This window comes from Populus alba, chromosome 2 (genome assembly GCF_005239225.2).
Source record: "Populus alba chromosome 2, ASM523922v2, whole genome shotgun sequence".
Classification (NCBI taxonomy): Eukaryota; Viridiplantae; Streptophyta; class Magnoliopsida; order Malpighiales; family Salicaceae; genus Populus; species Populus alba.
The window spans coordinates 14058713-14079984 of NC_133285.1; the positions used below are offsets into that span (position 1 = coordinate 14058713).

Here is a 21272-nt window from a genome sequence, read left to right on the forward strand (position 1 = left end):
GACTTTGTTGGGCAGTTTGACTGGCTTAATTACGTTATATAAACGCAAACTCCCTTCAAATACGCTGAGAAAGATAGAAAAAAGCATTATAAGATCACCTTTTTTCCGTTCTGATTATGACTTGGAATGCCATAGCCAACGTATCCAAGGAATAGCTGAAGCTTGACAGCAATTCGTCACTCTAAGAACGTGTTTGACAGTGTGGTAGCAGTTGCTTTTCAAATAGATTTTCGTGCCGAAATACATGCCAATGATGTTTTTTTATTTTTTAAAGATTATTTTTGACATCAGCACATCAAAACGATCCAAAAAGTACAAACCAAACTTAATTTTAACAAAAAAAAAAATTCAAATTTGCACCAAACGCAGGTGCAAACGCAGAGACAAACGGTCTCTAAATGCTATATAAGATCACTGCCCAGATTATGTCCAGCTTGCATAACCCAAGCATGGCAGCTTCTCAAAAGTTAAGTAAACAGTATTTGCACACTATTTTTTTTTCATGTATTTTAAAGTTAAGTATAAATAGTCTCAGTTAATTGATTCACCAAGTTTCTCCAATATGAATTGAAGAATTTTGATTTTGATTTTCTTTTGAATGTTCAAAAGTCTGTGTGTTGGGCAATTTTACTGGCTTGATTTTGTTAGGTAAACACAAATTCCCTTTCAATAGATCGAGAAAGATCGAAGAAAGCACTATAAAGAAAAAAGGCATAAGAATTCGTTTCATTGTTTGACTGGTTAATTTTAAATATTTTTTAGCTTTAAGTTATTGATTTTTTTTTAATGTCAAAAAAAGAAAAAATATTATTTTAATATATTTTTAAATAAAAAATAATTTTAAAAAGAATCTCATCTATGATGTCCCGTTTTAAAATTAAAAATATTATTTTAATAAATTTTTATTTAAATCACACTTTGAAAACCCGGAAAAAAGCATGAGGCCCCTCAGTAGAGGTGGGAAATCATGAATTTTTGTGCCTGTATATTTTGCCCAGAGAAAAACGAGAGAATTTTCAAACACCACATTCCATATAATGGGCCCATGAGTGGAAAGACAAAGATAATCCTTGACTTTTTATATATATATATATATAAAAAACCCTATGTTATAATACATGTTTAATATTCCCTATATATATATATAAAATATATTATTAATTGGTCATTTTATTAGCCAAAAAAAATGTTTAATATTAATTTGAATTTAAAATAGTTGAACTACGTACTAAATTTTCATTAAAAAAAAATAGGTACTAAAAAATTAATGTTAATTTGAATATTCATTTAAAAAAACTAGGTACTAAATTCTCATGGAGCATCCAACTAGGTAAATATAATAATTCATTATTTTTATACTATACTTTTATTTTTCTTTGAAGATTTATTTAATCCAAATCATAAAGTGTTCATGTTAGAAATTTGTGATTTTTAAATGTTGCACAACTACATAAGATTTATTTAATCCACATTATTTTTCTTTGTGATTTTTAACAAAGAATCCAAGGCCAAAATATATTCCTCCGAGGCCAAAAAAACATAGAAAATATTTTTAAAAATCATAAAAGAGTGCCTAATAAAGTTTTTGTTCTGCATAACTTGAAATGACAATACCTTTGAAAAAAATTAATAATTTTCTGCAAATGATATACATAAATAGAGGTATTTTACCAATATTTTATAATTTTAAAAAAATCATTCATAAATTAATTTAAGGCGACCATCATCATCAAAGAGAAGTCTTGGTCATCATGTCTGAAAAATCGACGAGCCTTAACTATATTCTCACACATCTACCGGCCCATGGAGGCCTATAATATAGACTTTTCAAAGTCAATTCTTCAGTCTTGAGAAAGTGAAAATAGATATTAATGTGGTTGTTGTTTTTTAAAACATTTTAATTTAAAATATATCTCCGCAGACTTAACTATAAGATCACTGCCCAGATCATGTCCAGCTTGCATAACCCAAGCATGGCAGCTTCTCAAAAGCTTTATGCTGCTCTCTTCCATGTTCTCCTTCTTTCCTTGTTTCCTTTGAATGCCAAATCATCTGCAAGAACTCAAGCTGAAGCTCTCCTCCAATGGAAAAGCACCTTGTCTTTCTCACCTCCTCCTCTTAGTTCATGGTCTCGTTCAAACCTCAACAACCTCTGCAAGTGGACTGCTGTTTCCTGCTGCTCCACCTCTCAAACAGTCTCTCAAATAAACCTCCGCAGCCTAAACATAACTGGAACACTCGCCCATTTCAACTTCACCCCTTTTACTGATCTCACCAGGTTTGACATCCAGAATAACATCGTCAATGGAGCGATACCATCAGCCATTGGCAGCCTCTCCAAGCTCACTCACTTGGACCTCAGTGTCAACCTCTTCGAGGGCAGCATACCTGTGGAGATATCTCAGCTGACAGAGCTTCAGTATCTTAGTCTTTACAACAACAATCTCAACGGTATCATCCCCTTTCAACTTGCTAATCTTCCCAAGGTAAGACACTTGGACCTTGGAGCAAACTACCTGGAAAACCCTGACTGGTCCAAATTTTCCATGCCTTCTTTGGAATATCTTAGTTTTTCTCTCAATGAACTCACTGCAGAATTCCCCCATTTTATAACCAATTGCCGGAACTTGACGTTTCTGGATTTGTCACTCAATAAATTCACAGGCCAAATACCAGAATTGGTCTTTACCAATCTGGGAAAGCTTGAGACCTTGAATCTCTATAACAATTCATTCCAAGGAAATATCCCATCTTCTATAGGCCAACTTAAGCATCTTGAAAAACTTGATCTCCGGAATAATGCCTTGAACTCAACGATCCCTCCTGAGCTTGGTCTCTGTACTAACCTCACCTACTTGGCCTTGGCTGGTAATCATCTAAGTGGGGAATTGCCTTTGTCTTTGTCCAATCTAGCTAAAATAGCAGATATGGGTTTATCTGACAATTCTCTCTCAGGTGAGATCTCACCTACCCTTATATCCAACTGGACTAAATTGATCTCGCTTCAGGTTCAAAACAATTCGTTTTCTGGAAATATTCCTCCAGAAATTGGGAAATTGACAATGCTTCAATACCTTTTTCTGTATAAGAACACATTCTCTGGTTCAATTCCCCCGGAGATAGGAAACTTGAAGGAGTTATTAAGTCTAGACCTTTCAGAAAACCAGCTTTCAGGCCCCCTTCCTCCACCATTATGGAATCTCACAAATCTTCAAACCCTGAATCTTTTCTCAAATAACATCAACGGTAAAATTCCACCAGAAGTTGGAAATTTGACGATGCTGCAAATTCTTGATCTCAACACCAACCAGCTCCATGGGGAGTTGCCACAGACCATTTCAAATATTACTTCTTTAACTTCCATCAATCTGTTTGGCAATAACCTCTCTGGTAGCATTCCGAGTGATTTTGGGAAGTACATGCGTTCTCTGGAGTATGCTAGCTTTTCATACAATAGTTTCTCTGGAGAATTGCCGCCTGAATTGTGTAGAGGTCTGAGTCTTCAACAATTTACTGTCACCAGCAACAGTTTTACAGGGTCACTGCCAACCTGCTTGAGGAATTGTTCGGAGCTAACACGAGTTCGGCTTGAAGAGAACCGATTCACTGGAAACATCACTGATGCATTTGGTGTCCTTCCAAATCTTGTTTTTGTTGCCCTCAGTGACAATCAATTTATTGGTGAAATCTCATCAGATTGGGGAGAATGTAAAAACCTCACCAATTTACAGATGAACGGAAACAGAATTTCTGGTGAAATCCCCGCTGAGCTTGGGAAGTTGCCCCGGCTGCGAGTTCTAAGTCTGGGCTCCAATGACCTGACTGGGAGGATTCCTGCTGAACTGGGAAATCTGAGCATGTTATTCAAGCTCAATTTGAGCAACAATCACTTGACAGGGGAGGTACCTCAGAGTCTAACCAGCTTGAAAGGCCTTGAATATCTCGACTTTTCTGATAACAAGCTGACTGGAAACATATCAAAAGAGCTTGGGAGTTATGAGAAGCTATCAAGCTTGGACTTGAGCCACAACAACCTTGCTGGTGAAATACCTTTTGAACTGGGCAACTTAAACTCGTTGCAGTACCTGTTGGATCTTAGCAGCAACTCACTCTCAGGAGCCATACCTCAAAATTTTGAAAAGCTATCGCGGTTGGAGACTCTGAATGTCTCACATAACCATCTGTCAGGAAGAATCCCAGAGTCGCTGTCTTCCATGGTTAGCCTCACTTAATTTGATTTCTCATACAATGAGTTGACAGGTCCTATACCAACTGGAAGCGTTTTCAAAAATAAATCCGCAAGAGCTTTTGATGGCAATTCAGGATTGTGCGGTGAAGGAGGAGGACTATCACAATGCCCAACAACTGACAGTAGCAAGTCCTCAAAGGATAACAAAAAGGTTCTTATTGGTGTTATCGTTCCGGTTTGTGGCTTATTAGTAATAGCAACTATCTTTGCTGTTCTGCTATGTTTCCGAAAAAACAAACTGCTTGATGAAGAGGCCAAAATTGCCAACAATGGTGAGAGTTCCAAGTCAGTGATATGGGAAAGAGAAAGCAAATTCACATTTGGGGATATTGTCCAGGCCACTGATGACTTCAACGAGAAGTACTGCATTGGAAGAGGAGGATTTGGTAGTGTTTACGAAGCAGTGTTGTCTACAGGTCAAGTAGTTGCAGTCAAGAAACTCAACATGTCAGACTCCAGTGACATCCCAGCAACCAATCGCCAGAGTTTCGAGAATGAGATTAAAATGCTGACAGAAGTTAGGCACCGGAACATCATAAAGCTTTATGGGTTTTGCTCCAGGAGGGGCTGCTTGTACCTGGTTTACGAGCATGTTGAAAGAGGAAGTCTGGGAAAAGTGTTGTATGGGATAGAAGGGGAAGCGGAGCTTGGTTGGGGCAGGAGAGTGAATACAGTGCGAGGAGTTGCTCATGCAATTGCCTACTTGCACCATGACTGTTCTCCGCCCATTGTGCACCGTGACATATCATTGAACAACATTTTGCTAGAGACAGATTTTGAGCCTCGTCTCGCGGATTTTGGCACAGCAAGACTCTTGAATACAGATTCCTCCAACTGGACTGCAGTTGCTGGGTCTTATGGCTACATGGCTCCAGGTAAGACAACAATCCTATGTTCTTGATTTTTGTTCTTGTCATTTGAGTATCTGCTCTAAGATTATAAAAGCTATAACATGTGTAGAACAAGGAAATGGGAAACATGGCATGTTGTTAAAAACTTTCATAGTGGATGTTTCAAATGTTCATTTTGATTGCCTGGTGATTTCAGAACTGGCACAAACAATGCGGGTCACAGACAAATGCGATGTGTATAGCTTTGGGGTGGTGGCTTTGGAAGTCATGATGGGAAGGCACCCGGGAGACCTCTTATCTTCATTGTCATCAACAAAACCACCATTGTCGAGCGATCCAGAGCTGTTTCTAAAGGATGTGCTAGACCCGCGGCTCGAAGCTCCCACAGGCCAAGTAGCAGAGGAAGTTGTTTTCGTAGTTACAGTGGCCTTAGCATGCACACAAACCAAGCCAGAGGCACGACCCACCATGCATTTTGTGGCACAAGAATTATCAGCAAGGACTCAAGCTTACCTGGCTGAGCCACTGAACTCGATAACTATCAGCAAGTTGAGAGGTTTTCAAAAATAGAACAAGATGGGCCTCGTAGGATAGGCTACTTTTGGTTTGACAGAATTCCATGGCTTTCACAAATTACAATTCAAGGAGGTGGGCATTACTTCCTCGTGGCTGTAGTAGTATAAAGATTATAGTACTGAGTTTTATATTTTCTTTGATAATCCTTCTGTGTAATTAGTTGCCAGAGTACGGATGCATGTTCCGTATCATGTATTGCTTTTGGTTAGTGTATAAAGACAAATACAAAAGAGACAGAAACATGTCTGGTTGGTGACGCAAAGATGAGAACATCAAATAAATCTGTCTCTGAGACAGTTTTACAGTGAATTTAATCTAATGTTTTTGTCAAAGATGATGGACACTTCCAATTTCGAAACAATCTACCATGTTTGGTTGACTTCGATCCAGAGGGATAGATTCCTTGCCTTGACCTGGAAAATATATACATATATAGTCTGTGGATGGTACATTTGTAATTGTAAGGATTCCTCCCTCAAGAGGGAACGTTTGGAACAGCATGATTTTTAAGTAATTCTTAATTAATAAAATTCATAAAGTTTGCGTGCATACGCTTGCTTGCTAACAGAAAAATCTCACTGATAATCCATACAATGACCACTCCACTCCCCCACTAAAAAGGAAAAACAACTTAGCAAAAGTGGGATAACCTCTGAAAGACTCAAAAGACAGAACAGAACAGGAGCAGACCTCAAAATTCAAAAGGCATTGACTAGCTAGCACTCCACTCCACATTGTTTGAGAATTGGGCCAGTTTGCTTGGGCAAGAAGGGATCAATTCTAACCCAAATCAATGAGAAAATAGATGCAAGAAGTACAGACCAGAGGACAACAATTGTAGGAGTCCTGTTTTGCCTTCCCATCAGACCTTTGAGGAAAGGATAGAGATGGACAATAACCCAGAAAGCGAAAAATAGCTTCCCAAATAAAGGTCCCCATGATCCATATCCGTTGTTTATTGCATCGGATACTCCTGCTACAACTCCAACCATATTCAAGATGATTAGAGTGGTGGGTGGGATGAGGAGGGTGGTCCATTTGAAGAGGTACAGCTCTCCAAACTCGGCATCGTCTGCTGATTTTGATGTAACAGTGAAGTTAGTGTCAACTCCTCCAAGGACCTTGAGGAGGCCTTGGAAGACAGCAAAAAGATGAGCTGAGACACCGCCGATAACCCAAAATTGCTCATTACGCCACAAGTCCTGGATGCTGACTCCACTCCATCGAAGTTCTAACACAGATGTTGCTATGATTGAGATGAAAAGGGCCAGGAACCATATGCTAGCAAGGTTGTTCAGCTGCAAAGAAAGAAAAATAAATTTGGTTAAAATTAATACTATTGGAAGAAGATAAAAAGGAATAGATGTGGATGGAGGAATGACATTGTTTTCAATGTGTTAGTCTCTGCAATACAATTCAGTATCACTTACAGTAGGAATGATAAATTTTCCTGTCAGAAGGCAGACTGCTGGAATAGTACAGTAGGCAAGTAAGGGAATGGAGGTGAAAGGGTAAACGATGGTGTTGATGTAAGCAAGCCTCTCCAGCAACTTCAACTTTCCCCCATAGCCATACCATAGAGGACAGTGATGACTAAGGAAAATCTCAATAGAGCCTAGTGCCCATCGCAGAACTTGGTGCAACCTATCTGATAGATTAATGGGAGCAGATCCCTTAAAAGCTGGTCTCTGGGGAGAACAGTAGACAGACCTCCACCCTCTACAATGCATCTTGAAGCCTGTCAGGATATCTTCTGTAACAGAACCATAAATCCAACCAACCTGCGATTAAGAAAATTCTTCATTCAGTAATCATTCAACTCACCCAGTTATGATGGTGATATGAACATTGACTTTGCTTGTACATTAATGCTTCAGCCTTTGAGCAGATAAGTAAAAGGAACGTAACTTTGGCCATTTATAAACAAAAACAACAGGAAATTTGTCAAAATGCTGATGCTCTTCAGACTTCATAAGTATACGATTTTTCAATAAATGAAAATTGAAGCCAATGTTGCAAGTCTTGAAAGATTCGTTGAAAACAAAGGGCCTTTCGAAATGCTACTCAGTACTCACCTCTTTACCCCATTCGGTTTTTTCTTCATACCCGCAACTTATAACATGAATGGCTTCCTTGATGTGTGATTGAGAGTTAGTTCCTTCAGGCACGCCACCATTTTCCATGAGGGTAGAGGCAATAAATACCGGTGATTGCCCAAACCGTTTCTCGAAACTTTTTTGTGACATGAGTGATGATTTCTCCAACTCTTCGTAGCCTTCAAGCCCTTCTTCAATCTCTTCAAGATCAAAGACTGGTGCAGATGCTTTCCTTGTGTACTTCTTCCCCATCATTTTCTTTTTCATGGGGTATAGTCCTCCAAGAAGACTTCTTTGCCCCTTCTTCTTGGACTTTTTCCTTGAACCACCACAACAGCAGCAACACCATGAAGGCCAGCAATCGCATGTCATCTTGGGTCTCTTCTCGGACACTGGAGGATCATAGCCATACAAGGACTGCCTGTTGAAGACACATCCAGTACCAACATATACTGGCCCTTGAACCCCATCTAGACCTTTCATGTTTATCTGTCACAGAAAATTAAATGAATGCATCACTCACAAATTCGTTAGATTGAATAATCAGAAATTGCTGCTATGTTATTTTCTTAACATCAGAGAATATGAGATTTTTTTTAATCCAGCACAACTTACATCAAAGAACACAACATTGCGATTAGCATATCTATCATGGCGATCGATACCATCAAACCTCTGCGGAAACTGGACATAGCAGAGCTTCTTCCCAAGTTGGGGATCCATCAAAAAGCACATGGCTTCTCTTACAGCCTTGCTGTTATTGATGTAATGGTCACAATCCAAATTCAACATAAAAGGTGCATTGGTGAGCACTGCTGAGACTCGAATCTAGAAATGGCATACAATGATTAATTCCATTAGTTACTTGAATCTCTCTAGGATCAGAAAACTTGAGATTTAGTCAAGTTTTACTCACCAGAGCATTCATGGCACCTGCTTTCTTGTGGTGGTTATATCCAGGTCGTTTCTCACGGGAAACATACACAAGCCTCGGAAGCTCCTTGCCTTCCACGTCGAGCGCACCCTCACTTCCTAGATATACCTGCAAAGCAAATCAGCTTTCAGTTGTACGGTAATATGATATCAATTCTGAGGCTAAAAACAATGAGACATATACGGATGATGTTGTTAAACCTGAATCATTCCAGGATGATCACGTGTGATGTTTCCAGGCCATGGGGTACCATCCTGCATCACCCATCCTTCTTCTGGTTTCTTTTGGGCCTTTGACACCAAGGCGTTGATCCTTACTTTGAATTCTTCATATTCTCTCTACAATACCACACGATCAATCCCTTAAAACAACATCTAATGATCATAGAACTTCCACTACATGTTTCATGCAGTAGAGTTAAGGAAAGGATTATATCTGTTGGAAGAGTGAAAAGCAACACTAGTTATAGAAATATGCAAAGGCGACTATTTGGAAGTTGGTTCTGCTTACTTTCATAGCTCTGCGCTCCTTCACAAAGTTGGGATGCACTTTGTCTTTCAAGTAGTCAATCTTCTGAGTGAAGTAGAACTCAGGAGCCCTTGGCTCAATGTTATGCTTCTTGCAAAATGGAACCCATCTTCTAGCAAACTCAGCAGTTTCTGCGAGGGAGTCGAAAAGGAGCATGGATGCACCATCATCTGATACATAACAACTGACCTTGTCGACAGGATAATCAACGGATAGGATTGAAAGGACTGTATTTGCAGTTATGATTGGTGGTTCCTTGAGAGGATCCACAGTACTCACAAACACATCTACTGGGCCCAGACGATTAGGCTCACCCTCACGCTCAAACCTCATGGATAGGCGATCGAGATAAGTTTCACGTTCAATGGGGTTCCATTTTGGGAACTGGTCAAGGATCCAGGAGAGGCCAAACCATACCTCACATATTACAGAGATAAGCCACAATGCATAAGCATCAGATGCTGGAGTTAAGATCCGAAAACGGAAAAAGAAGCAAAGAATGATAAGTCGAAGGACAATGACAATTCGATACGGGTTGATTCTGCTTGAGGGAATTGGGATTTTTCTCCATAGTGGTTGCCTGGCTTCAGCCATGCTGTAAAAGTATGTTGTTAGTATCGATAGCAGAATCATCTTAATGCAAAGAAGAAGTTGAGGATGCAAAAAACACTCACAGGTACTCATCTTCTTCTCCTTGATCATTTCCTCCATCATCTTTGCTCACCAAACCTCTCTTTTCTTGCCTAACTTTCCATTTCTCCACCCTCTCTTGCCATTCTGCATTGCTATAACCCTCTTTCTCGCCTTCAAGATCCTTACCAGCAACTGATCAATCCATACGAACATGAATATGAATGAACAAATAAAAAGCTTCTTCCAAAGAGATCCTAATGTGAAATCATATCATCAAAATTCGCATACCACTTCCTGCTGACGAAAAGGCCGGACGAATGGGGTGCATTTCCTGCTCATTGTAGTGCTCAATTTCCTGCAAAACTCACCCCCACAAGCTTAAAGATCTTCCTACTCTATTAACAGATGGTTATTCTTTGAATTCAGTAAGATATCAACGATAAATTAAACAATAATTAGAGTATAAATTAGTTTAATTAATTTATGATTAGGAAGCAAATCACTCAACAGGTTTTGAACATTAGATGGGGACAATAATTCTTGTGGACAGGTTCACCGATAACTCCATTCACTGAACAGACATCAATCAGCTAGAAATTCTAATTTATGCCAACAAATTAAGGAGGTTGGTTTCTGTTGAATTGATTTACCGTGTGGCTAAAAACATTTTTCTGATTGGATTCATCATGATCATGATGCTTAATCTGAAATTCGTCGTCAAAATCATCAAAATTGGCATCCTCATCGTCATTATCTCCAGGAACTCTAGGACAACCTGCACAACACTAACCATAGTTAAGAACTAGATCGACATGACATGTTTACTTGTAACAAACGAAAATGCACCTTTGACAAACCTTTGTGACGCTTATATCGAGTGTTGCACTGAGGACAGGACTGGTTGCCTTCACTCCTCTCATACTCATAACAAGGCCTACAAACAGGAAAGCCACACACATGACAAGCAACAAACACCTCTCCATCTTCCTTAACTCCAATCTCATCCCCACAAACTCTACATTTTTTCGACGTTGCAGACTGGCGAGTTGGAGGCCTCAGCTGCCATGCACGTACGTTACAAGTGTAAAAACAATGCTCATTACAAGATTATGACAAAGAACTAACAGGTAAAACTAAGAAGATGATACGTACCTCATCTTTGGCATGCAAGGTCTGTGAACTGCCCGTGACAAGGCCAGCCATGGACAACAGCAAGAAAAAAACTGATGAAGAGAAAGTGAAAGAAGGATGGTGAGAGGAGAGGGAGGAGGGGTGAGAGGGTATTAAAGAGGAGGTGGTTGGAAGCTGATATCAACTGTGGCTTTGAGTGTGTGTGTAATGCTGCGAGAGATGTACTGCACCAAACTGTGAGTTGAGAAGTCGTGGGTTTGAGTCTAAGAGACGTCAAGTAGAGGGTAGGAGAAGGATAGAGAGAGTTTGCTTGTTCTGTCTTAGCTCGCTTAGACTCAAAGGTGTTTCAGATACCAAACTACTTAATTCAAAAACAAAAAAAAAAACATGCACATGCACATGCATGTAGTGGTAGTTTCTGTTTGTTTTTCAGTAAAAACTGTGATTTACAAAATTTTGATTTTTTTTCCGTTTAAAATTATTTTTTTATTGCTTTGATATGTTAATATGAAAATAATTTTTTTAAAAAATATATATTATTTTCATGCATTTCCGAGTAAAAATTAACCATTACTTTAATGTCAAACACTACATTAATTCAAAATAAATTTTAAATTAAATAAGATTAGAATTGATTTAGATAAATCAACCAATGACCGGCAAAATTCATTTAAAATTTAATTTAATATTTAAATAAATTTAAAATTATATTTTTTTTAATATTTAAAAAAATCAAAACAAAAATTAATTTGATTTACTCTATTCCACTCAGTTAACCAAAATATTTCTTTTTTTCATTAATTTATAGACAGATCATTTTCTTTTACAATAATTGCATTTAAAGTGTCTTATTTTACCAACCCCACCTGGCCGGAGTCATAAAAGAATGGATCAATTTACAGATCGGCAACCTAAATTTATTTATTTATTTTGGAAAAAAAATTAAAAAAATATATTTATTGAATAAATCTCACCAGATCTGTGAGATCAACTCCCTAATTAATTGAAAAACAATCATGACCTAGGCCAGGCTCGGTTTTACAACCAAGTTTGTTTCTTACGCCCTGATTTTGAAGGCTTAAACATCATGCACCTTCCTGCTGTCACACTCCACAGTCTACACCCACCTGTGGATGCTAACTTTCAAAGAAAAGTCTCGACAAAGAAATTGTAGAAAACAAGATAAATTCAGGAATATTCACATCATAAAAATACAACCTGCCATCGATATACCAATAACATCTTTGTTTTTTCCTCCTCTTGTTTTCATTTACTGTAAACTGCTAATCTCAAACAAAACCTGCAAATGCCCTAAAGATCGAATGATCTATGACACCTCCATTCCACTTTCGTAAAATTTGTCGCAATCCATCGATCCTTTGAAGCCCACTTGGGCACAGCCCTCCTTGAGGACAGCAAGGAACACTGTGTATCAGAGTTTCAAGGCCAAGGTGTCATTCTTACAGCTGACATCACCATCAAGAAGCGCTTCAATCAGCTCTGATACCAAGTCTCTGATAAGGTTCTGCTTTCGTCAGCTTTGTGCATGCACAAGAAGCTTGTGCATTTCAGTACTTCATAAAAATGGAGTGTTACTTAGCGAAAAAGGGATCACTTTTCAAGCAACTTCAGCTATTTGATTGGTCATTCTTCTGACACCACTCTTCCCATATGCCTACAACAGAATGCTTCAAACCCAAATGATGAAGATATCATATTGTATGTTAAAAAAGGTTTGTCTGGTCCGTCTCCTATATGGCTATATGTCTGACAACAAGGTTCAAGCTTTGCCTCGGAATCCAATATTTTTAAAGCAACACTGCATGCTTCTGTCAACTGATAGTTACCTATTCGAACTTGCATAACCACGGGTGTTTCAGCATATTGAATGGTTGACCTCCACAGCACAACTCAATTGCGTGAAAGGTCATCTCCTGTGCTTAATCCACATGGTTACTCATCAAGACCAGAACGAGCTTTCCTTTCCTTTCCTTTCCTTTCCTTAGTGCAATGTCGACATTCTACAAATCTATCTAAGCAGTGGCAGGGGTTGTGTGTGCTGAACGTTGGCCAAAACCGACACTGCTCATATCCAAGCTTGAGCTAGAAGATCGTTTATAGCTAAACAATAGGAGACACCAATTCAACACAGAAAGAGGAGTCCATTCTCTGCCATTAATAAAATGGTTTACACAATAATTATACACCCTCTAGCCTCATCACAAAAAGGAGTACAAGACAGGAGGACAGAGATTACGATAAAAAAATCTCCCATCTACCTTGTTTACGGACTAATAGAGTGTGCATGAGGCACATAAACAGAAGCAGAAGAACCTCAAAGTTCTCGAGATCTATTTATATGTCTGTCCTACTCAGGATTAAACTCCTCCATGAATCACTATCAACCTGTTATTTCAATGCTGTTGGCCTAGGCTTCTGTTCTTGGACGTTTTGCAGGCTGCAAACTTGAATCAGTATTGTATGGCTCAGAATTTTCAGGAGTTCCAGTTTGCGATACCTTGTGCTTTCTATTCAGATCCTGTGATCCTCCTTCTAGTGCAGGGTTGGCATAAATTGTGTCAGTTGGTGTCTTGCCACAGTCTACCTGGGCGGTTTCCAGATCATTTTTGGCAGGGGAGTCCTGGATTGCATCTGAGGACAGAGTAGAGGGATTTTCCAAAGCAGATGAAGCTGGCTTCAACTTGTCAACGTCAATACCTGATTTACATTGTTTCTCAAACATCATTTGAAGGTGCCTCCCCTGTTCTTCTATTCGTAACTGTAAATTTCGTTGAATCTGCCAGAAAGATTATAGAATTATAAATGATGCACTGTAAATCATACACACAACCTGAACCATGTCTTCATGTGCGCATGGCATGATTTATACAGTAACAATCATATCTACTGATGTGCAGACTGCATATAGCACTACAATAAACCGAACCAGTTACCATGCCACAAATTATGCAGTCCATGGTCCTGAACCGCTATGCAATGGGTACATTCTATATTAGACAAGTTCACAGCATTGCATCTGTAGGTTGTGTAAGTGTGCGATAACTTGTAAAGCCAAATCCTAAAACATTTCTAACCAAGAAAAATCATTTTTTTAGCTCTCAGTATTATATACTTTGCTGCATTATAGAAAAAGTGAGTGCTTTATAAACAAATTAATTCTTTAAGGAAACAATGCATATGTACATATCTTAAATGCAGGTAACAACATAAGAGAACTTCATGGAGCTGCTTTCCATCATTCAAGTCTTGATACCAAGGAGAATATATGGATAATTGTAAACATTTTCATGGTCTAGCAAATTGAAAAGTTGCAGACATTATTACGTCTATGACATAAATGCATAATGCAACTTCTATGCAGCAAAGTTAACATGCAACAAAGATCCTGCACTTGACCAGAAACTTCTAGTGGAATATCTCTCTCACTCAATCAACATGGAACGAATCCCTCCATTTTCAGATCCTTGCTCCTTTTTTTACAAGTAGTGCCTTCATGACGATGATTTGGTTTTTCAAACAGAATATAGAAGAAAATCAAGACAACTGATTTTCATCATAAAGCAAAAGAACCCTTGTTATAAGCTGCCAAATCAGGTCACGGAACCTAATTTTTTGAGGTTCCAAAGTCAAAGTCACTAATCAAATCAAAACATAGATCCATTTTCATGGAAAATGTATACCTCAAGCTGTTCATGCAGTCGTTTCTGAACTTCCATCTGTAATCGTAGAGCTTCAGTGATTTCAATGCCTCTGTTGTCCAACATAAAATTGAAAGAGTTTAGCAGGATAATTCAAAATGAAATAGAACACAGATTGAATAATTTAAATATGCAGCTCTTTTCCCAAAAAATAAATCCTTCAAGAGGCATTTCTAGGTTATAATCATACCATGGTGCCAGCCAATTTTCTATCTGAGACGCCATATGTAGATTGAAAGGGCATTAAACAAGTTTTTAACCTGACCAAGTTTCTTCTGAAACTACTTGAATCTCCCAGGGAAGTCAAATAACGTACTGAATACCTTCCAAGTTAATTTTGTTGCTAGGTCTTTTCATCAATAAATGACAACCCGTGGTCATTATCATTAGTGATTACAGAAAATGAGACTGTAAACAGAAATTCAACAGATATAGTTTAAAATCCAATCCTTGTATGGTCGGGGAACCACGCTCCTCAGTCAACCTACTTTAAAGGGAGGTAAAGCAGCAAAGGGAAAAACAAGAGAATTATAGTTGTAGCATAATCCATAAGCAAGTTTTGTTATCATGCGGAAAGTTATTCTCCTTACTTTCCACATGCATAAATCTTTAATAAGAAACTGGGAAGCAGGCTAGTAATATAAATTTCACAACTTTAGCATTCCTGCCAAATTCAATTACTGAGGGACAAAGAATGCATCTAGCAGAGTGAAGCCTAACAAAAATATCACATTCATCTGTTTCTACTCAAGTCAACAAGTCAAGAGTTATTTTTTCCCAGACTTGTTGGAATTTCTAGAAATCAGCAGGTCAAGGTTTCTATTTTAAATTTTAGGTTCTCTAAATGATTGAATGATGTTGAAATTCTTTTGTAATTACATGAATAGTTCTGTTCTTATTTACAAGTCTAGATCCTCATTTAAGTAATGATAATAAGAACTCTGTGTATAGCCCTGTAATCTTTCAATGAGAAGGCATTCTTAATTTCAGAAAACGATGATGATTTTTTTATGTATGAATTGTAAGATGCTATTCCTCTCTCTCTCTTCTTTTTTGATAGAAAAAATTAAATTTTAATAAAGGAAGAGGACAAAATGGAGGATAAGACACCCTCCTATCTCTTTGCTTGTCTGCTAAAGTGATGTCTCTACAGGTATCAGTTGTAGAACACCAAAGCGAAGGTAGAAAAACTATTTTATCCAAACACAACAGGAATAGTAGATGCATATCCTGAAATATCCTAAACTCTGCTCGTTCCAAAAGTACAGAAGTAAAGCAAGAATAGCAATTGCCACAATACCTTGCCACCTTGAAAGCTGGTAGTCTCTTATTTCTCATTTATGTGTGTAGACTTTTACAATTAGCCTAATTTTGAAACCATAGATTTTCTTCTCTTTCTTGTCCTTTGTCAAGTTCACAGTTGCTCAAAGCCAAAGAATAAATAACAGCTGACGAAGCAGTAACAAGAGAATCAAAAATAATAAATGGTGTAGACTTACGTTTTCAAGTCAAGAGAAGATATTTCATCAATAGATGTCAATCTTTTCTCAGAGGATCCTGCAAGCAAAATAGAACAGCTCGTTAAAAAATATATAAATAGGAAATCCCTTATACATGTTTTGATCCATGCAGTAAAATAAAGCAAAGAAATCCCGAGCAGCTACAAAAAATTTGAGGGAGTAAAAAGATGGTCACAGGAAATTTAGGTCACACCACAATGACAGTTAGGAGTGACAGGAAAATGGTATTAAAATAGGCAGATAGAAAATTGTAGCATCGACTCCATGCATAAATATAATGTGGTTAAGTTAATTTAGAGAGCTTACATTAAGACAACTCAACTGAAGCCTTGAAAAAAAGTATACTTGAGCCGCAAAAAATAGCAGAAAAATGTTTTTTTCATAGATAGGGCAATTGACTTAAATCACAGAAAGGATTGAATAAACAACATAGCATGCAGATCATGATCATGCTTTTGTGGAAAGACTAGATCGAGGTTGATTCAAATGAAAAGGAGATATTGAACAGGGGTATGTGTCATAAATTAATACATTGTCACAAGTTTGCACAGTGCAGCTTAAGACTCAAGTTCATGAGTGAAGATAAGCAATTCAATGAGTTAAAATGCAATCTCCATCCTCTCATTCAGGTTAAAATTCTAAGGTGGAAGAGCAACAGAAAATTCAGGGATATGTTAAAAGTCTTGGAGTCACTGATTAGTTATTACATACCCTCTGATGACTCTGGTCTGTATCTGGCTGTTCGGTATTTCTGAAATTCAACAAAGAATATTCTCCAATTAAAAACAAAAATAAGAATCCGAAACCATGCCACACAAGAAATGATGCTGACGCATAAAACCAGCCTTGCTTTTAAAGAAACAAAGGTGCATACCTGCAAGTGGCTTTTTACATGATAAATAGTCAAGCTGTCAACTTTCATCAGCTTCAGCACGCCTTTTGGAGTAGCTCCTAAACATAAGAAAAAGGAAATCAATTGAAGCAGAAGCCTAGGAATTTTTGGCTAGCAATCAGTTAAGGCGAAGATAGTTCCACACTTTCACTACCACCAAGGTTGTTGACAGCCTCCACAAAAGCTTCATGAAGTTCTGGTGTCCAACGCATGCGTGGCTTCGTTGGTGCACTGTTTGCTGAGGAAGTGGGGGTGAGAACTGGGCGAATTTCTGCAGATGGGGATGGAAGCTGCAGGTGACCTTGGGAGTGTTGAACTGGAATGTTTGAAGATGGTTTGGAGACCTGGTATGCCATCTGAAGCAACGAGATGAGAACAGGTGAAAGCATAAAAGAATATTTCACCATACTTTTGCAAGGGTATCTTATTTGTTGTGTGTTGTGAGAAGATACCAACCTTTGGTTCCATGTCCACAATGCTGGTGTCAGCCAGAAGGTCATTCCAATTAGTTGTCAAAGCATCATCATCATCAGTAATTAGCTGGTCTGCCCATTCCTGCCAATCATTTCGTTTACCAAATTCTTCTGATGCCATGACACCAGCACAACTATTGCTTTCTATCTGATTATTTTGAACAGTAGTGTTAGTGGGAAAGTCAAGAAAACCCGGAGGTGATTCTGGACACCATGAAGCACTGTTTTCATTTATATAATGACTAGTTGTTGTTGATTGAAGTAATGCTGATGGAGAAGATTGTGACATCAGCAAAGCTCCTGCATTTGCTGATGACTGGGAAATAAATGGAGTATTTCTTGAATGTCTCTCCCGGGGTGTGACAGAAGAGTACTGAAGGTCTGTTGAGAAGCTCGCAGAAGAAGAAAATAAGTGTCCAACTACTCCATTGTTAGAGGGCAAATGACTTGCCTGCACAAGGGGCCTGGTCATAAGCTCCCTTTCCATGGAAACCTGTTGACAGCCTGGTAACTTGGGGTATGTCTCTTCTAGAGGTGTTGGAACCACTGGTAAAGATGAAGACAGTGTTCCAGACACCCCAAGGTTACCAAGCTGCTTTGCACCTGCTCTCTGAATGCTAAAAGCTGGGCGTCCCTCCATTGCTATGCTTCAATCAGCACAAAAATAGGTTGTCGGTTATTCAATCAGTTCACAGCAGTTTCCCATTTTGACAACCAAGTGAATACCTTCTGAAAGCACCCTTCTTATTGGTTCACAATAGCGGGACACTGGAAACGTCATCAATTAAAACATCTGTCAACAGGAATGAATACATAAATACACAATGTCATCAACAGGGAATATAGAGATACTCATAGCAATGATCACCATCCTTTCTAAACCTCATAAGTTCACCTATAAACACCGTAATTTTTTGGTTTTTCTCAGAAGAAAGTTCTAGCCACCCATATCATTACCAAAACTCCCTATTTCTAAACCCTTTAACCCACTTGTAAAGACCAGCTCCTCAAGGCATCAGTCCATCTCCAAACTCAACACTACATTCAGTTACAGGCATGAAATGTTTCTACCAGAGCAGAGTTGAAATGCTCATACTAGGAAAATAGTCAAAAGCATGAAAGCTACGGTGAAACATAATGACTTAAATGTTAATAGCAGGCAGCAAGAACATGTGAGGCTGGTTTTCAGCAAATTCCACAATCCCTAAACAGTTATGCAAAAATTGAAACAAACAAAAAGAAAAGACAAGCCTTACAATAAGAGGACTAACAATAATGATTCAAATTCTCATTCCCAATTCTCATACAAACTTCGTATTAGATAATAGACGCAGGGCAGCCATTGTCTAGCATAATACTAAATTCTTGTAATTGCAACAAAGAGTCAATAGGTTGTCATGTTGAAATTATTGACAGGCTCGATTGTTCAAGGCGTGATAGCATTTAGTTCATTCAAAACTGTTGAGACAGAGTATGATTATAACGAACCATCAGAAGCAAATTCTCCCCTTGTTGGCCGTCACAAATATTCATAGCAAGTACAAGGGTTCTTTAAGTCTAAGGCTCTGCCTATCAGTGCGCCATCCCCAGCCCCCACCAGTGGGTACTCCTTCCAATTGGTATGGAGATAGGAACATTAACTAAGAAGAAGAGTTGTTTTGCAAACCATCATTATAATATTGCGAACCCATTTGCAGAATGTGTTTTTTCTTCAATACCAATTGGTTCCACGAAATTCATATTTTCAGTGTTCAAATCAATTCTCCCCAGCATCGCAAGGCATACCAACTGCATCAAAAAATCGTCCTGACCACTAACACAAAACCCTTAACAAGCTAGATGCTATATATCATTACTCCCAATCATTAACTATCATGAGCTATGCATTGCGCATGGATCCTGACACCCTCATCACCGTGACGTCTAAAAACCGTATGCCTGTCCTTGGTCAGTTAACTCTAGCTAACTTCATTCCATTGATAAATTATTTATTCAACATCCAAGTTTCAACCTTTCAAAGTCCATGTCCTTAGCTTCAATTCAATTGTATCTGGGACCCCCTACTAAACTAGTTTCTTCTCCCCATTTCACAGAGAACTCATGAATTCAGCAATATTAAGCTCAAAAAAACAAAAAAAATCCAAGCGAAAAATTCAAAAAAAAAAAAAAAAGGAGGACATGCACCCTACGATGCAAACCAATTATCATTCAAGACCAACTAAACCAAGTCTGATCACCGACGACGCAATTCAAGAAAAGCACCAAAAATTCAATCAATCGAGTAATTATTACAATCAAAGCAACAAGATTAGCTTCAGATTCCATCAATACAAAACAAAATTACCAAAACGGGGGAACATGTAAATTTCTCACCTACGACTTCACAAAACCTCGCAATATTGAAGGCCCTAAATGGCTAGAAATCAAGTCTTCAGGCACAGAAACAATTATCTAAAGGTGTTATGAAAAATTCGGTCACCGGCGTGTCACCCCGAAGAAGTGAACGGTAACAGAGAGTGCGCTTTGCTCTCTTTAGCCCCTCTCTCCTTTTTGGCTCTGTTAATAAGGAACAGTGAATTCCTCCGGGCCTTAAATATAGCGCGTGTGGAATAAACTCCAGAGAGATGGTGGGGTAACAGTGCGTATCCTGTGGGTGTGCGGGACCAGGTTTGCTATTGGTGAGTAGTGTAATATCTGATGGGGTGCACGTGGGGATTGTGATTAGGTAGGCCCTGATTGGTATACAATTGCGATTTTCAGATTTTTGAAATGTTTTTATTTTAAATTAATTTTTTTATTTTTAAAATATTTTAATGCACTAAAATTAAAAATAAATCAAATATTATTTTAATTTAATTTTAAATAAAAAAAATACTATAAAAACAACTTCTATCATTTTTTCAAACAGGCTCTACTAGATAATTTTGAAAATTTATGTTTTATAATTAAAATAGATATTTATATTAAAATCTATAATTTAAATTTTTCAAAAAAAAAAAATTTTATTAAACAAACTATTCATTTTTTATTCTATGTATTTTCTATTAACAACATGTTTTTTGAATTTAAAATAAAAGCAATTAAAATAAGTTTTCATATAAACTTTATTTAAAAAAAAAGTTATCTAACTATTATTTCTTATTAATGCATTTTTCTATTTTTTTTCATTAAAATATGTTTATTTTATCAGAATCATTTTTTTATAAATAAAAAAATAGCATAGTATAAAAGGCAAGTTTTAATTAAAAAAAATTAAAAATCATGTCTCTAAATTTTGTATGTAATTGAAGAAAAAAATGAATAATTAATATGAAGAAATTGTGTAAAATGATTGATAATAAAGAAATATAAATTTTATATGTATTGAATAGTCATTATTAGAATTTAAAAAAAAAAACATGGTAGGTTTATACATAATAAGTGATGAAAGGATTGTTAAAAGCACCATAGAAAACTATAATTTTATTTAAAAACAAAGGCAAAAACGAATTATATTTAATAAAATAATTGTTTAAATGTAATTTTAATTATTTTATTTATAATTGATTTTAATTAAAACTTAAGAAAAAAGGTTGGGCACCTAAGACTAAAATAATGAGCCAATGCATCTTGCACAATACAAAATAGATTAGGCATACATGGCCTGCAGAGCCAAACTTGCATGTTTAGT

General features: G+C 37.5%; 2 protein-coding genes and 1 pseudogene across 5 annotated transcripts; 1 reads left to right on the plus strand and 2 right to left on the minus strand.

The window, feature by feature from the left end:
* Positions 1 to 1950: 1950 nt before the first annotated feature.
* Positions 1951 to 5995, plus strand: LOC118050071 (uncharacterized; annotated as a pseudogene).
* A 184-nt stretch (positions 5996 to 6179) lies between these two features.
* On the minus strand, positions 6180 to 11179 carry LOC118050072 (cellulose synthase A catalytic subunit 4 [UDP-forming]). The gene is made up of 12 exons (XM_035060298.2): positions 11020 to 11179; positions 10725 to 10926; positions 10518 to 10642; positions 10156 to 10222; positions 9909 to 10059; positions 9217 to 9829; positions 8907 to 9044; positions 8689 to 8814; positions 8388 to 8600; positions 7752 to 8261; positions 7107 to 7457; positions 6180 to 6974 (listed from the first exon to the last, which is right to left on the minus strand). The coding sequence occupies exons 1-12, from the start codon at positions 11068 to 11070 to the stop codon at positions 6393 to 6395; spliced, it is 3129 nt and encodes a 1042-aa protein (XP_034916189.1). The 5' UTR covers positions 11071 to 11179; the 3' UTR covers positions 6180 to 6392.
* Positions 11180 to 13140: 1961 nt separating this feature from the next.
* On the minus strand, positions 13141 to 20176 carry LOC118050010 (protein PHOSPHATE STARVATION RESPONSE 1). Of its 4 annotated transcripts, none has more exons than XM_073407480.1 (9): positions 19976 to 20176; positions 18329 to 18395; positions 17586 to 18244; positions 17284 to 17485; positions 17112 to 17188; positions 16949 to 16988; positions 16217 to 16274; positions 14700 to 14769; positions 13141 to 13795 (listed from the first exon to the last, which is right to left on the minus strand). In XM_073407480.1, exons 2-9 carry the CDS (start codon positions 18381 to 18383, stop codon positions 13427 to 13429), a joined length of 1530 nt encoding a protein of 509 aa, XP_073263581.1. In that variant the 5' UTR covers positions 18384 to 18395; positions 19976 to 20176; the 3' UTR covers positions 13141 to 13426. The 4 variants fall into 4 exon arrangements, with proteins under 4 accessions (XP_073263581.1, XP_073263580.1, XP_073263582.1 ...); XM_073407479.1 differs by having other exon boundaries at positions 17275 to 17485; positions 19976 to 20175; XM_073407481.1 differs by having other exon boundaries at positions 17275 to 17485; positions 17586 to 18249; positions 19976 to 20175.
* Positions 20177 to 21272: the final 1096 nt, after the last annotated feature.

Coding starts and splice junctions, on each gene's coding strand:
- LOC118050010 (XM_073407479.1), bottom strand. CDS start 18,383: ATGACGTTTCCAGTGTCCCGCTATTGTGAACCAATAAGAAGGGTGCTT. Junction 18,245..18,328: donor AAGAAGGGTGCTTTCAGAAG/GTATTCACTTGG, acceptor ATTGAAGCATAG/CAATGGAGGGACGCCCAGCT. Junction 14,770..16,216: donor TCTTCTCTTGACTTGAAAAC/GTAAGTCTACAC, acceptor GTTGGACAACAG/AGGCATTGAAATCACTGAAG.
- LOC118050072 (XM_035060298.2), bottom strand. CDS start 11,070: ATGGCTGGCCTTGTCACGGGCAGTTCACAGACCTTGCATGCCAAAGAT. Junction 10,643..10,724: donor TCGATATAAGCGTCACAAAG/GTTTGTCAAAGG, acceptor AGTGTTGTGCAG/GTTGTCCTAGAGTTCCTGGA. Junction 8,601..8,688: donor CAGGTGCCATGAATGCTCTG/GTGAGTAAAACT, acceptor TGCCATTTCTAG/ATTCGAGTCTCAGCAGTGCT.